The 14577-nt window shown below is 31.9% G+C and overlaps 1 protein-coding gene across 1 annotated transcript in view; it reads left to right on the top strand.

The window, feature by feature from the left end:
* LOC114329923 (uncharacterized) overlaps positions 1 to 14577 on the top strand; it is a 135979-nt gene that overhangs the window by 31261 nt on the left and 90141 nt on the right. Inside the window, exon 2 of the mRNA XM_028279202.2 lies at positions 6880 to 7074. Within this exon, the coding sequence (XP_028135003.2) occupies positions 6880 to 7074 (195 nt within the window). The remainder of the gene's footprint in view (positions 1 to 6879; positions 7075 to 14577) is intronic.

The raw sequence follows: 14577 nt of genomic DNA, 5'->3' as shown, positions 1-14577 counted from the left end.
ATTTTCTCCTGTACAAAATGAGTGGGAATTTTTTTAATTAGATTGTTTCTGTTTAATTTCAAGCAGTTTTCTACTTTTGACAACTGTCACATTTAAGAAAATATCCATAATAAACTTTTAGTTCTGCATCTTTAATGTCAAATTGTCACGAGGAGAACACAAATCGGCAAATTTAGGCTCGAGTTTAGTTCGGTAAGATTATTTCATGAATGAAACTATATTTATAAATAATAGGGAATTTAAACATTTTTTTTATTACATAATAATGTTCAGTTTTGTATAAAAATGAGATTTCCAAAATTTCACGCTTCAAAATCTCATAATAGCTTAGAAGTACAAGTTTAAAGTCTTCTTTATTTTAAAATAGTTCAAACGACCCGTGACGTCACAGAGTTTCTTCTTCTTCTTCCTTTACTGGGTTATATCCCTCGGGATAATTCACCCAGCTTACACCAGGGTTCACAGAGTTTAACTATGTGGTTCCGTTTATGGTTATATTTACGTATATTCTTCTTCTTCTTCTTTAGTTTATTGGCATCCACCTACTTGGGTATTTGCCCAGCTCGTCGTCGGGGAATAAAGGAAAAATATGTATATTCTATTGACATTTATCGTATGTCGTTGTGATAATATATACCAGTTTGTTGAGATTGGAGTTTGATACAGTTTTTGAAGAAAAGGAAAGAAGGTTTACTATTGAAAATAAAACCATTTTGTAAAAGTACAAATTTTCTATGAATAGTTCAAACGATCAAAAACACTTTTAACGTCACATAACTTTATTTTTTACTGACGTTTATAATGGCTAATTTAAAATTATATATACAATTGGTGTAGACTGTAAACATACAGTACCGTGACGTCACGATGCGTTTTGGCGTGGCTGGTATAAGTTGAATTTTTAGTCGTCTTTAGGGGCCAAACGAAAGACAAACAAAACTTTTTTGTCTTTGATACAGGTTCTAAATTATGTTCTGTTGTGATTTATACCATTTTTTTCGAATTTAAAATTTTATGCAAGTTCCCTATTGTAGCTAATATGTTATTAATATCTTTGTCAAAATATTTGCTAAACTGTGCTGTTCCCTTTGCTTTGACAAGTTGAAAAATGTGTGTCACATTAATTAGGATCAATGTCACTGAATGTTTTATACAAATTTTATATGTAAGTATTAAAAAATAACCTTACAAATATCACATGACACTAAGAATAAATAAGAAAATAATGCTACACTTTTTCTCAAACTTGTGGTCATTGGGCAATAGCCACTCGAGCCCTGCGGGCTCTTGTGTCTATTGCCAGACAACAAGTTTTCGAAAAATTGTCGCATAAAGGAATGAAGAGATTGCAGCGATTAATCGGTGCATCGACGATAACATCGCAATGCGATATTTTCACGAGACGACCGGCTACGGCGATTAACGAGAACCAACACATCGGTGTAACGGTGTGACGATATCTCACAGCGATAGCGTATAGCGTTAGTACTGCGTTATATTTTGTTAACGCAGCCAGCTGAGTTTCCTGTCGTTTTCGTTGCGAATTTACAATGGTTCCAACAGAGAAATGAATAGAATTGGTTAAAAATTATCCAATTATTAATGATTTTGCACACCAGGATTATAAAATCATCAGAAAGAAGGATAAATTATGGGATGAAATAGGCAATAAGGCAATAGGCCAAGAGATAAAAGAATCTCGTATTTTAGCAAGTATTTTTATTTAGAGTTTTTATTCACTTGAATTATTTTATTATTTATTATGCTAAAGCAACTAGCAAGATCATATAATCTTTTCTGAAGAACCCATTCCAGACTTGCTGTATTCGTCGGTTCAATGTGATCAATTAGACAAAACACGTCGTCGTCACGACGAATAATCGCAGCAATGTGTTCATGACATGAAAAACGCTGTCGCTTATATTGCCAGAAAAATCGTGTCATCGACGCACCGATTAAATCACAGCAATTTGTTCATTCCTTTATTGTCAATTTATTCTCACTCTCTTGTGATATTAATTGCGAAAATTTTGATTTTTTTGTGTTTGTATTGTGAATACTTTTAGATTTATTTAAGCAAAATGAATTTGTATGAATAAGTGAAATGAAAAGTGAAAATGAAAATAATTTTTGATTTAATCAACTATTTTTTCTAAACTAAGCATTCCAAACCGGTCAAATCACATAAATCGTATCAATTATACCCAAATAAAGTTAATTTCAAGTGGGAAGCTCTTCATTTTTATTGCGATTGTAATGACGAGGGTTTAATAATTGTTAAATTTAAAAAAATGCAGGAAGCGACTTTATTTTCCTCATAAGTCAGTTAGTTCTTATGCAAAAAGATGTCTCCTAAGTTTTCCCAAAAAATTGCACCACATCCGAGTTATTTGAGATTAAAAGTTCTCCATTTCGAGGTTTTTCGAAAATAACCATCCTTTAAAGAACAATAACTCAGTCGTTGTTGGGTTTACATAAGTCTTTTCGACGCGAATCTCTTGTTTTTTATTAGCTACAATTTTGTTGTGAATGATTTTTTCTATAAAATTAAAATTTTTTTCAATTATTCATGAAAAATGCATAGTTTCAATCGCTAATAACTTGGAAAATATCAACTTTGCAAAAAAACATTATAGATTTATTGCAACATTTACTCAGAATTCGTCAGTCTATCGACTTCCATAGTTATTTTGATTGAAAAAATTTTCATGACCTAGATGGGGTTGTGTTCACCCCCAAGGCAAAAGCCAGGTTCGGTATAGAGTAGATTTTAAAGAAGAGAGTCAGCCGTAGCCTTAGGCTACGGCTTCACGGGCGAGAAATTGACGCTAGCAGTAGCCGTAAAACGAACTTAAGGTTCCGCGGAACGGAATAGGAATAGCCGAATTGAACCGACTACGCACAAGTCCTGTAGTCGGTACAGTTCGGCTATTCCTATTCTGTTCCGCGGAACCTTAAGTTCCTTTTACGGCTACTGCTAGCGTCAATTTCTCGCACGTGGAGCCTTAGCCTTAATCCAAATTTTCATTAAAATCGGTGTTGATTCTCATAATTCCACGGTTTTACAGTTTTTTACCGCTGATGGTAAACTGGCTGCTCTAGTACGGTATCCGCCAAAATAAACAATACCGAAATTAAGAGGACTGTGAAATAGTACGATTAAAATCTTTGTCATTATGGTTCTTACTACGGAAGAAATTGTTTTTTAGTAGAACATTATTTCCGTTCACACGGAGTTGGATGGAATAATGGCCCATATTTAAAACAAGTGTCAGAAAGATATCAACAACATTTTAACAAGGCGTCCCCTAGTAAAGCTGTAATGCTAGCGGTTGTTGAGAAATTTCGTCGCACTGATACTGTATTATCTCAATGTAAAAGCTGTTCAGGTTGTCGAAGAACAGTTTGTACCAATGCTAATGAAGGGCGCGTGTCCCCTCTAGTGCTCCAGTCCACCTCAAGGCGGACCGTAATAAACGCTTCCAGACTTATAGACCTGGATCCCCGTACCAAAAAAAAGTTGATTAATAGCAAGCTGAAAATTTGTTAATAGCTTAACGGTGTCTAGTCGGACAAACTTTGATGTATGGAAACACTGGAACAGGGGAAGTTTTAAATGTGGAACAGGTTAAAAATTTGGAATGTCAGACTACGAAAACGTTCCATATATTTTGTCAGACAGAACTTCCAACTGATTTGTTACCATTTCATTAAACTCTCGTGCAAAAATCAGACTGGTGTTTATCACCGACTGGGCATTTTAATGAGTAGAACACGAAGAACATGTCAAATGACAGGAATCATGTTGGTTAGTAAAAACAGTCTGATTTTTATATGAGAGTTTAATGAAAGGCTAAACAAATCAATTGGGTGTTCTGTCCGACAAAATACATGGGACGTTTTCGTAATCTGACGTTCCAAATTGTTAATCTGTTCCACAATTAAAACTTCCCCTGTTCCAGTGTTCCCGTACATCAAAGTTTGTCCGACTAGACCCCGTTAAGCTATTAACAAATTTTCAGCTTGCTATTAATCAACTTTTTTTTGTACGCGGGATCCAGGTCTATTAATATTTAAGTATTTTATAGCTGCAATACCCAAACCACCTTCTGAATTAGATCGGATAAGGACCCACCTTTTAAAAATTTGTCCGATCAGACAAATTTTTACTTCGAATGTTCACGTCGAATTTTCAAATCTATTGGCGGCTTTCCATACCAAATTCAAATAATAAAACGACTAAATGTTGCCGATAAACGTGAAAGAGAAATTTACTGTGGACGCGTGCAGGGCTTAGTGGACAGTAAAACCTCTTCCATGTCGGCACTTTGATCTCAAGAAGTAATACCGGCAGTACGCAATTGGTAATTCACCGATGGTGGATGCGGGTTTTCCCTGTTAAAACCCGTACGTTTCTATGCGACTAGCAATGCGAGAGTGGGGCAAAAGCGACTAGGAACATTGCGCGGTCACCATGCGTGACTAAAGATTTTACTTCCAATTTTTCGAAGAGTGGTTCTACTGGTGGCTTAGTGTATGAATATCCCGATGTTTTAAGAAACGTATCGTTTTCTGACGAAAGTCACATTCACCTCAACGGTTACATCAATCGACAAACAAATCTATTCCTTGGTGTTACGGTTTTTTTAAACCTTCACAATTCATTCAGGTTTGTTAAACTGAAAGATATTAAAATACTTTAAACCCCCCTGGTTACGCCTATGGTAGTTCTTTTAAAAACAGTTGCTTCGTTCGCAAAAAGATTCTGTTCTGTTGATTTGTTAGGAATAGTTTGCGATTCTAGAAATAGGCTGTCTTTCTCTCGTTCACAGGTTGAGCATAGGTTCTTGTCACGTAACTGAATCAATCAGTGGTTCCGTGCTTGAATGGTTCGTCTGAGTTGGAACTCAGATGGAATGACATTAAGCAAAGACGGATGACATCCGGTCTGTCCATTTTAATTCTTGTCTTGACGACAGTGCGAGTATTGCAAAAGTTAAGTTGTGTTTTGCTGATCTAGATTCATCCGCCATAAAATAGGTTGGTTTTACGAAAAACCATCGTCTAAGATGGATTGGAACCTATAAATTTTGTGTGCGGATGAATAATTTCAGTTTAGTTACTGTAACATAACCTCAGCTTGAGACACGCGAGTATCTTAAAAGATTTTACTATAATCAATAGTTTTGGTCGTTGTTGTACGCTTAGACTAACGTCCTGTGTCTTTCCTAAGCTAGTCCAACATCTGCGGTTAAGGGAAGGTCCTGGTAACCCCCCCTATTCGTTGGCCACAGACCATCACAGGTAAATATCTTTAAAGTCATTACTAAGCGTATAGTCTCTTGTGTTTCTCCTGTCTTGTCCCTACTGACAGTGTCTTTTCTCTCCTTGGTAGGCCAATTTCCTGAGGACATCACTTAGGGCTCGTGGCTGTTCGTTTTCCAGCGCCTATTTAACCAGAATCACCACCACTGGAACACCCACCTACAAGTACCAGAGTAAGCAAAGACAGAGAAAGTCAGTACCCTTAAAATATCTTACTTTTATTTATATATACCATATTTTTTTATACTCCATAGTGTGTCTGTACCTACTATTTTTGTACAGATCTAGGTCCTCCCTCAACCCTCATTGTACACCTGTATATAGCTGTAACCAAGTAATTACAGGGTGTATATTGAATTGTATTTAGTTAATTCCACGGGTAGACTTACAAAAGTAGGTATTTGACACTGGATGGTATAAATTATTATTCACATTAATTTTGGTATAATAATATTAATATAGTATGGTACGGTACATATCTGAGTCTTGCTGAACGGAGGTACATTTTTACTATTCAGGGTGAAGTGTATATTTATATTGACCATATTCCTAGGTATCAGGTTGTATTGTATGTGATAAGTTAGGGTCTTTTAAGCCTTAACAGGACTTTATATTTATTTTATAATTAATAGTTTCAATCGTCATACATTTTCTTATATTTTGTTGCAATTCCCCTATTTTGTTTCATTTTATGTTTTTCATTTATGTTCAATAAATTTTTGTAGTTATGGGTTGTTTTAATGCTCAGAAATAACCGGGTCACCTTCTACTAACCCATAATAAATCCCTGAGATGAGATAGAGAGATTGACTGAATTTTGTATTATATATTGTGGAATATATTGATATTCATTTTATTTGTTCAGTTACATCTCTCGATCTTTATTTTCTGTAACATTGGGTTTGACCGTACTGATGCCTCTCTACAGTGCTCTATTTGGGTTGTCTGGTCATGGGATTATTTGTCCTTATTTTATTGAAGTAGTGAGAATGAGCAACCAGTTACTGCCAATCAAGAGCGGTACAGACTTAATATTGTGACACCTTTTGTCAGAGCTTTAAAGACCTTATGTCATGCGCGTAATTTTACCGAAATAAATCCGTAAGCAATGGTTTCAACAGGATGGTGCAATAAGCCATACAGCCGAACGCTCTATAGATTTGCTCTGTGAACTTTTTGGTAACAGAATCATTTCTCGTCGCACAGATTTCGATTATCCACCTCATTCACCGGGTTTAAAAACACCTGTTGCCTATGTTTGGGGTATGATATTCGCCAGAAACTGTTGGAGAACTACGGCAAAGAATAATAACTTATTTTCACCATTTGCAGCAACCAATTTTCTTAAATATGTTTAATGATCTTTAACAACGTTATGAAACTTGTTTGCAACGCCATGGTGCACATGTTTTCGGTACTGTTTATTTTTGTCGGATACTGTGATTCGGTGATGACATGGAAAATTACACGGTATCGCCGTATTTGGTGTTCATTGACTGACCTATGACAAATTACTCTCTTTCCAAGGAAAATAGACGTTTATTTTGTTTGCAGGCGTGGACTGGCCGAAGGTGGAACGGACTTGCTTCAGCGAATGGTCCCATCCGGCAGATGCAGAACTCGGAGTGCAAATCGTTAAGGACTTGCACAGGACCGGCTGCAGTTTGTTCTGCGGTGAAGATGGGCAGGAGAATCAAGTGTTGCTTAAAAGGGTGCTACTAGCGTACGCTAGGTGGAACAAGGCTGTAGGTAAGTTTGATTTTACATATATATTTTTACGTACACAGTGGCGGTTCCTTCATAAGTGCACATGTGCACGTGCACTCCCACAATTATTTTCATATAAACATTATCAGCAGCTAATGTACTAACTCGAGATAATGTCTTAGCGGTCAACACTGAATGTCTAAATTTTTATCCTGTTCAAGAAACTGAAATAGTTATAGCCAGTAAAAAATTAAAAAAAATAAAATGACTTCTGGACCGGATAAAATACCCTCTTTTTTTATTAAAGATTGCATAGGTGCTTTAACCAAGCCATTATTAAAAATTTTCAATTTGTGTTTATTATACAAACAGTACCCAAGTATCAGGAAGGAATCAAAGGTATGTCCTGTTTATAAAAATGGGGAAAATGTTGTGTAGAAAATTATAGGCCCATATCGATTATATGCAATTTATCAAAGATTTTTAAAATCATACTTTATAATCGTATATACTCTTTCACTCGTAATCAAATTTCACAATATCAGCATGGATTCATTGCTAATCGATCCACAGTTACAAACTTATTGGGAATAACACAGTACATATCTGAGGCGTTGGATAGGAGATCCCAAGTTGATGTTATATATACTGATTTCTCGAAGGCCTTCGACAAAATTCATCATGGAGTTCTTCTTTCCAAATTGTCACTTTTTGGTTTTTCTAAAGATGCAGTCGCTTTCATAAAATCCTATTTGTCAGGTAGAACTCAATTTGTATCTTATAATGGTTATAACTCTCACAAATACATACCTACATCTGGAGTCCCACAAGGATCAAATCTAGGTCCACTCTTGTTTTTGCTATTTATTAATGACTTATGTCAGAAAATCTCTGTGCCCTGTTTTTTTAAAATTTACTTAGAAATTAACAATAACAATGATTGTCACACTATCCAAAATGATCTGAGTGGTGTGCATGAATGGTGTAGAGAAAACTATTTAAATCTTAATGCAAATAAATGCAAAGTTGTAAGTTACTCAAGGAAACATAATATAAACTATGTTTATACTATTGATGGTAGCGAACTGGAACATGTGAATAAAATTAAAGTTCTTGGCGTAGTTTTTGACTGTAAACTTTCATTTACTGAACATATATCTTTAAAAGTTTCTGAGTCACTTAAATCTTATGGATTTATAGTCAGAAATAGCCGAAATATTACTAACATAAAATCTGTCAAATTACTATATTTCTTTTATGTACGTTGTAAGTTAGAATATGCGTCTATAATTTGGTCTCCATTTTATAATTCACATGTTCAATTAATCGAAAAGGTGCAGCGTAAATTTTTAAAATATTTATCATTTAAAATTAACGGTATATACCCAGAAAGAGGGATCAGAAATAGTGAGTTGTGTAATAGTTTAGACATGGTTTCATTAGAAATGAGACGAAATTGTGCTTCACTGATATTCTTGTTTAAATTGTTGCATGATTCAATTGACTGCCCCGATATTCTTAAACAAATAAATTTTAATGTACCTTCTTATCCTGTTAGAAATGTTTCCACGTTCAGAACTTCACAAGCCAGAACCAACCTGCTATTAAACTCCTTAATATTAATTATGTCTGAAAATTATAACTGTTTGGTAGATTATTGTGATATATTCAACTGTACTATAAGTCAACTTGTCACTATGGCTAAGTCTCATTTGAATTCTTCATTTATTTGGTAATTGTTTTTTCCTTTTTCTTTCTTTAATTGTTGTAAACTCTTAAAGTGATGTAATCTAAAATCTAGTTTATAATTAATGTAAAATTGTCCTATAAATGGATATCTGTTGGACAATAAAGCTATTATTATTATTATGTTAAACTTATCATTCTATAAATAATATCTATTTTATCTAACTATATTGTTACTGAAATCAGAAATCACAGATCTGAGCAGTTTACTAGTAGATAATAAGTAATATTTAATTATTTTTTTCTATTTCGACGTGCTGAAACTTCAAGGGTTCAAGACTTCTACAATATACAGTGCACTGCTCAGCTAGAAGTAAATTCTCATATGCCCAAATACAACTCACCGCACTTCCCACTTCTCCGTGATTGCCCTTTGATTTAGGTGAACTGATAATGCACAAATTCAATGTGATCCTATTGTGATTGTAACGTGTACGGCACATGTACATTGAAATTTGTCTGTGGTGCTTATAAAGTTCGAAATAATATTAATACCAATACTTTGACTAGGCGCCGTCACTGCTTACAGAAATTGTACACGTTATACAGGGTGTAACAAAAATTCGGGTCATAAATTAAATCACATATTCTGGGACCAAAAATAATTCGATTGAATCTAACTTACCTTAGTACAAATATGCGGATAAAAATGTTACAGCCCTTTGAAGTTACAAAATTAAAATCGATTTTTTTCAATATATCGAAAACTATTAGAGACTTTTTATTGAAAATGAACATTTGGCATTCTTATGGTAGGAATATGTTAAAAAAAATAACAGTGAAGTTTGTACACCCCATAAAAATTTTATGGGGTTTTTTCCCTTAAACCCCCCAAACTTTTGTGTACGTTCCAATTAAGTTATTATTGTGGTACCATTAGGTAAACACAATGTTTTTAAAACTTTTTTGCCTCTTAGTATTCATTCGACAAGCCAGTTTTATCGAGATGTGGCTTCTTTTTTAATATGTTTACATAAAAATTTTATGGGGCTTTTGTTTCTTTAACAAATGTTGGTGTACGTTCCAATTAAACTATTATTGTGGTACAATGAGTTAAATATAGTGTTTTTAACACTTTTTTGCCTCTTACTATGTTGTCGATAAGCGACCTTTTATTGAGACGTGGCTTCTTTTTTAATAGGTTTTAAAATATACCTAAAAAAAATATGAAAAAAACGTTTTTAAGAAACGCCTTTCTTTGGTTACGAGTGACTAAAATAAAAAATATTAATCAACTAAAAAGAAAAAGATAAAAAAAATTGAAAAAATCTAACACATTCGTCAAAGAAAAGCGTGGCGCGTCTTAATCGAATAAACTGTTTTCGCCCCACGCTTTTCTTTAACGAATGTGTAGAGAATGTAAGCATTTTCTGTTAAAATGGTTTTTTTATTTAAACAATTAATAAACATAAAAAAAATTGTATTGACTATGCGTGTATTGTTCCCGCGAATACATATGTCTGCAAATTTTTTAGTCATTTGTATTGAAGAAAAGACAGTCAAATTAACGTCTAAAGATTTGACCCAAACGATTGAACTAGAGAAAAGCGTTTAATTAATTAATACGCCAAAACGAATTCTAATGTTAATTGTAGCACAAAACGTCTCTACCGGTGGTTTTTCTAGGACTAAGATAAAAACACGAATTTTTTGAATTCGAGTTTTGGTTGAAGTTTTGTTTCGTATCGTATTGAAATTTGACACAAATAAGCGCCGATTTTTAAATAAACAAATATTTGAGCGTTCAAAATTTGCAGCTTTATTGTTTATTTATGAAGCATCACGTAAACAATTAACGTAAAAAGTGAAATTATGTATAGTTCATATCATTAGCTACAATCCGTAAAAGTTTCAAGTTTCTACATTGTAAAAAACAAGAAAATTTAAGCATTTTCCATTAAAGTTATAGCAAACTTTATATACTTAATATATGAAAAAATAATTAATAGGGGAATGCAATCAGAACGATCATTTCATTCATAGGAGATTCTGACCAATATAAAGCTACAGAAGTACAAATTAAACTGATAATTTTTGATAATTTCCCGTCGTCAAGTATATTACGTCAGATGCCCTTCGTTGCTATGAAAAAATACATTCAGTGACATTAATGACAATTAATGTTTTAAAAATTATAGAAGTGATGACTTTCAACCGTCAAATATTTATAATAACTATGTGTTTAATTGTACTAATTTGTAATTACATAAATAAATTACAATAAAATTTTGGTTTTGAACAGTTTTATTCATGAAATAATCCCAACAAATTGCACTCCATCTCTAAAATTAATATAGAATTTTAGAGCTCTTGTGCAATTACTACTGAAAACATGGATTGTTTCGGAATAATTCAAACAAGCTTATATTTTTCTAAAACTTTTTTTGTTAGTTCATATACACGTTAAAGTAAAAAATTCTATTCACAGATTTTGCCGCTAATTGTTTATTAATTGTTTAAACAATAACAATTATTTTGTATAAATAATTTTAAAAATATAGTTGAATTCATCATTTTACTTTGATCAAATATGTTTCTATTTTGCTTTTGATTATACTGAATCCTAATATTGCATTACAATTTGAAAATTCTTATACACTAGCTCTTATACAGCATGTCTGCGTAGCTAGGAACCATATGGGAAACTTTTTTATTATCAATTTTACCAAAAAAAGTTATTCTTCATAAAATGCTCTGGATAGCCTAAAATCTAAAAGTCAACCATTAGATATCAAATTTTATCAATTTTATACGAGGTATGTCAAAAATATGAATTTCGTTAAAGAGTAAAGTACCTTTATATTGCAGAATAATAAAAATTGTTATTATGAAAAGTTATTTGGAATTAAAAACTATATTTTAATATATAATTACATCCCTCTAATTAAAAATGTTTTTTCAATTTTTTCTCAAATTACGCTATATCCATAATGATTTTGTTACATTTATGATAACTATTTTACTATCAATTTTACGAAAACAAGTTATTCTTAATAAAATGCTCTACTTTGTCTAAAATCTAAGATAAAATCATCAGATATCAAACTTTTTCAATTTTATACGAGGTATGTAAAAAATATGAATTTTTCTTAAGAGTGATGTGCCTTTATTATTCACAATATTTTAATTAGAAAGATATAATTGAACACTAAAACATATTTTTAATTAGAAACAACTTTCCTTAATAACAATTTTCAATATTGTGAAATATAAAGGTACTTTACTCTTAAGTGAAATTCATATTTTTTGACATACCTCGTATAAAATTATTAAAATTTGATATTTTATAGTTGCATTTAAGATTATATACGTTGCAGAGTATTTTATAAAGAATAACTTTTTTTCGTAAAACTGATAATGAAAAAGTTATTAATAGGTTCCATGTTACACAGACATACTGTATAAGAGCTAAAAAAAGTTTTTTTTTTTTGTTAAACATTTATTATTATTGAAGATTATTATTAAATGTATTTTAGGTAAATTTTACAGAGAAAAGTTTTGATTACTTTGTATAAACCTTTTTTTTTGCTGGTAATTGTCGGCTTGTCGGTTTTTGTATTCCATTTTTGTTATCTTTCTTAATTTTCTCAAAAAGAAATAGATTATTTCATCTCTAAAGTAAAATAATTCAGTCCATTTTAAAGATTATACCCTAAGCTTTAAAAAATCACCTATAAAATTGTAATAAATATGTTCAAACTTGAGTAATACCGTCTTAAAGTGGTGGTAATTCTGTAAAACTACGAAGTTTTCAAAAATTACATTTTTTGAGACGTCATATCATTTGAACTCAATTTTTGAGATATTTTTTTAATGAAACATCGTTTAGTAAAATGTTTAAAGGGTAAGTTTTGCAAAATTGAGAGTTTTATAAGAAAAATTGTATTAGTTACACATTTTTAAATAATTTTTAAACAAAATTCATGTAAGTCTGACTTTCTGCCCACACCGTACTTATGCCCATACACTTTATTTATTTTTATTATAACCATAAGATAGCTTAATTATTCTTCTTTCATGTCCAATTTGTAAAATTTTATTTGATCAATTAGTTAAAGAATTACATTAAAATATCTCAACCGTGCACTTCTCCGAACGCTAGTTTACAGTGCGCCAATGTTTGTGAGAAGGGTGACTTTAGCGTTATAAATAAAAAATTATAGAAGCTACAGATTTCAGTTTAGAAAAATCTTTATATAAGGTTTTTTTTTGTAAAATTTTTCTGAATTTTTCGATGGTCAAGTCAGTTTTTTTTTAAGTTTACATTTTCGGAGTTACTTAAAAAACATCTAATTTCGCAGTTCATTTGTTTAATAAAAAATGAAGCACCCACTTCTCGAGTAGAACTTTCTGATATGTTGTTTATTCAACATTTCTTAATCAAATTACAAAAAGTTATATCTTGTTTGATTTTTTCCGAAGTGAAAATCTATATGCACTCCCCCATAACTATTTACATGGGAAATAAGCCACAATTAACTAAAAATAAAAAATAATTTTATTAACGTTTCGTTATAACTATAATATATAATAATATAAATAAATAAATAGTTAATTATAAAAATGCCACAAGGAAATAGCTTCAGAACAACATTATATGAAAAAATGTTTGTCCGACAAATATGTTGGGTAACAAAGTAAATGAAAGGGTAACAAAAAATCAATTGAAAGATCTGTCCGACAAAATGCATGTGACTTTTTCGTAGTCTGACATTCGAAACTTGTAACTTGTTCCACAATTAAAACTTCCCCTGTTCCAGTGTTTCCGTACATCAAAGTTTGTCTGACTAGACGCCGTTAAGCTATTAACAAATTTTCAGCTTGCTATTAATCAACTTTTTTTTGGTACGCGCGATCCAGGCCTATAAGTAACTGTCGCAATAATATAAAAAGCAGCTTAATATAAAAAGGGTTAATGGGAAATAAGCCACAATTTTACCAAAAAATGATTTTTCCACCTACCTCTACCGAAAGTATACTTTTCCGGACCTGATTGTAGGGAGCAAAGTTGTACTTTTCCTCCCTAGGGAGGAAAATATTTTTCCTCCCTAGGGAGGAAAAGTAAAAGTGACGTCATAATATTTCATTCATGAAATATAACTTATTGACGCCCTGTATAATATCTATTTTCTATTACGGAGTATCTATACATTTTAACGTTTATTTATAAAACATCCTGTATTTTGCAGAATGGTAAAAAACAGTAAATTGTTATTTTTATTTAACAATGTTTACATTAATAATTTAACTTATATTTGACAGCTGACAGTTATATTGTACCTACTTGTTGTTTTAGTTCTAATAAATTTTGTTGGTTAGTTACATAAATAAATTAAGTAAAAATGACAAAATGACTTGTTATTTGAGGAAGGTGGAAAAACCATATGTATAACATGGGAGTAAAGTGCCTTTTCCTCCCTTGAATGATTACTGCCCTCCGCTACGCGTCGGGCAGTAAACTTCATTCTCGGGAGGAAAAGTTACACTTTCCTCCCTTGTTATACAAATAGCTATTATTAACGTTTCGAAGCCCAAATCGGGTTTCGTTGTCAAAATACAAAATAAAGTAGTATTTTGTATTTTGACAACGAAACCCGATTTGGGCGTCGAAACGTTAATAAAATCATTTTTTGGTAAAATTGTGGCTTATTTCCCATTAAAAATAGTTGATTATAAAAAATGCCAGAAGGAAATAGCTTCAGAACAACAATAAAAAGGGTTGCATATTTTAACAAACATTATAAATCATTACGGATTTATCATGGCTAAATGAGTCATATATTAAAAATATCAGATCAT

The sequence above is a fragment of the Diabrotica virgifera genome, chromosome 2 (genome assembly GCF_917563875.1).
Source record: "Diabrotica virgifera virgifera chromosome 2, PGI_DIABVI_V3a".
NCBI classification, from domain to species: Eukaryota; Metazoa; Arthropoda; class Insecta; order Coleoptera; family Chrysomelidae; genus Diabrotica; species Diabrotica virgifera.
The sequence above is the reverse complement of the archived record's forward strand: the minus strand, read 5'-3'. Positions and strand labels throughout refer to the sequence as shown.